Source organism: Mus caroli, chromosome 5 (assembly GCF_900094665.2).
Source record: "Mus caroli chromosome 5, CAROLI_EIJ_v1.1, whole genome shotgun sequence".
In the NCBI taxonomy this organism is placed as follows: Eukaryota; Metazoa; Chordata; class Mammalia; order Rodentia; family Muridae; genus Mus; species Mus caroli.
The window spans coordinates 115,138,001-115,139,111 of NC_034574.1; the positions used below are offsets into that span (position 1 = coordinate 115,138,001).

The window sequence follows — 1,111 nt, forward strand, 5'->3', positions numbered from 1 at the left end:
TCTCTGCCTCTCTGCCTCTCTGCCTCTCTGCCTCTCTGCCTCTGCCTCTGCCTCTGCCTCTCGGGTGCTGGGATTAAAGGCGTGGGCCACCACGTCCAACTTCATCCAAATACTTTTAGACAGGAAAATTGCATGTAAAATAAGCTACCTCAATATCTGGTTTCCCTCCAAGAATACAGCCTCTCTGACCATTTGACCACAATGGGTCACAGGCGTGCATTTAGCCACAGTCCCCACCGGGCCCTCTTGCCCCTGAGCATGACCTGCTCAGTAGCTCCCTCAACAGCTGGATCTCCATTTTCCATCTGGGCATCTGAGGGGTTGTGGGGAGGTCTAGGAGACCTCAGATCACCCCGGTGAGTAAAGTTGGGGATGGTAAAGACACAAGAACACGTGGACCCAGAAGTTAAGCCAGGACGGTAGCCTGGGCTTAGTTCCCAGGGAAAGGTAACTTTTGGGCCAGTGACAGCAGTCACAGCCTGGCTGGGGGTATTGGGGTCCTTCCCAGGATCTCAGGCCCACTCTGCCCCCTGCCATTCTGAGGATCTCTGAACCCCACCACTCTTGCTTGCAGATTGACCAGATGTTCGCAGCCTTTCCCCCTGACGTCACCGGCAATCTTGATTATAAGAATTTGGTCCACATCATTACCCATGGAGAAGAGAAGGACTGAGCCCTGAACCACAGCCTCAGGTGGCCCACGGCCCACTCTCCATCCCAGGGCTGTGCGCAAATAAACAGGAAGTCTTGGCTCTGGCTGTGGTGACCATTGGCTCATTTGGCTCTAAGTAGCCAAAGTCACAAAGTATTTGGGTTCTGTGAAGGCTGCAGGGATCTCAGTTTGAACAGCAAACAGGCACCACCTGGCAGTGGTGGCACCTTTGGGGGGCGCACTCCAGCCATTGGGAGTCAGAGGCAGGTGGATCTCTGAGTTCTAGGCTAGCCTGGTCTACAGAGCCAGTTCCAAGAAGTCCACGGACTTCAGGAGCATCTGCATCCAGGAGTGGCCAGTTCTGTCACTGTTTCCAGGTGGCCTTCCCTTAGCTCTGTTTGCTTTCTGGGCCCAGGCTTTGAAGGTGGGAAAAAAGACGGATGGATCTCTGGGACTTCC

General features: G+C 54.4%; 1 protein-coding gene across 3 annotated transcripts in view; it reads left to right on the plus strand.

The window, feature by feature from the left end:
- Myl2 (myosin light chain 2) overlaps positions 1-758 on the plus strand; it is a 12,755-nt gene extending 11,997 nt beyond the window's left edge. For all 3 annotated transcript variants that reach the window (XM_029477731.1, XM_021163272.2, XM_029477730.1), the window contains exon 7: positions 575-758. In XM_029477731.1, coding sequence (XP_029333591.1) covers positions 575-673 — 99 coding nt within the window. In that variant the 3' untranslated portion in view covers positions 674-758. The remainder of the gene's footprint in view (positions 1-574) is intronic.
- Positions 759-1,111: the final 353 nt, after the last annotated feature.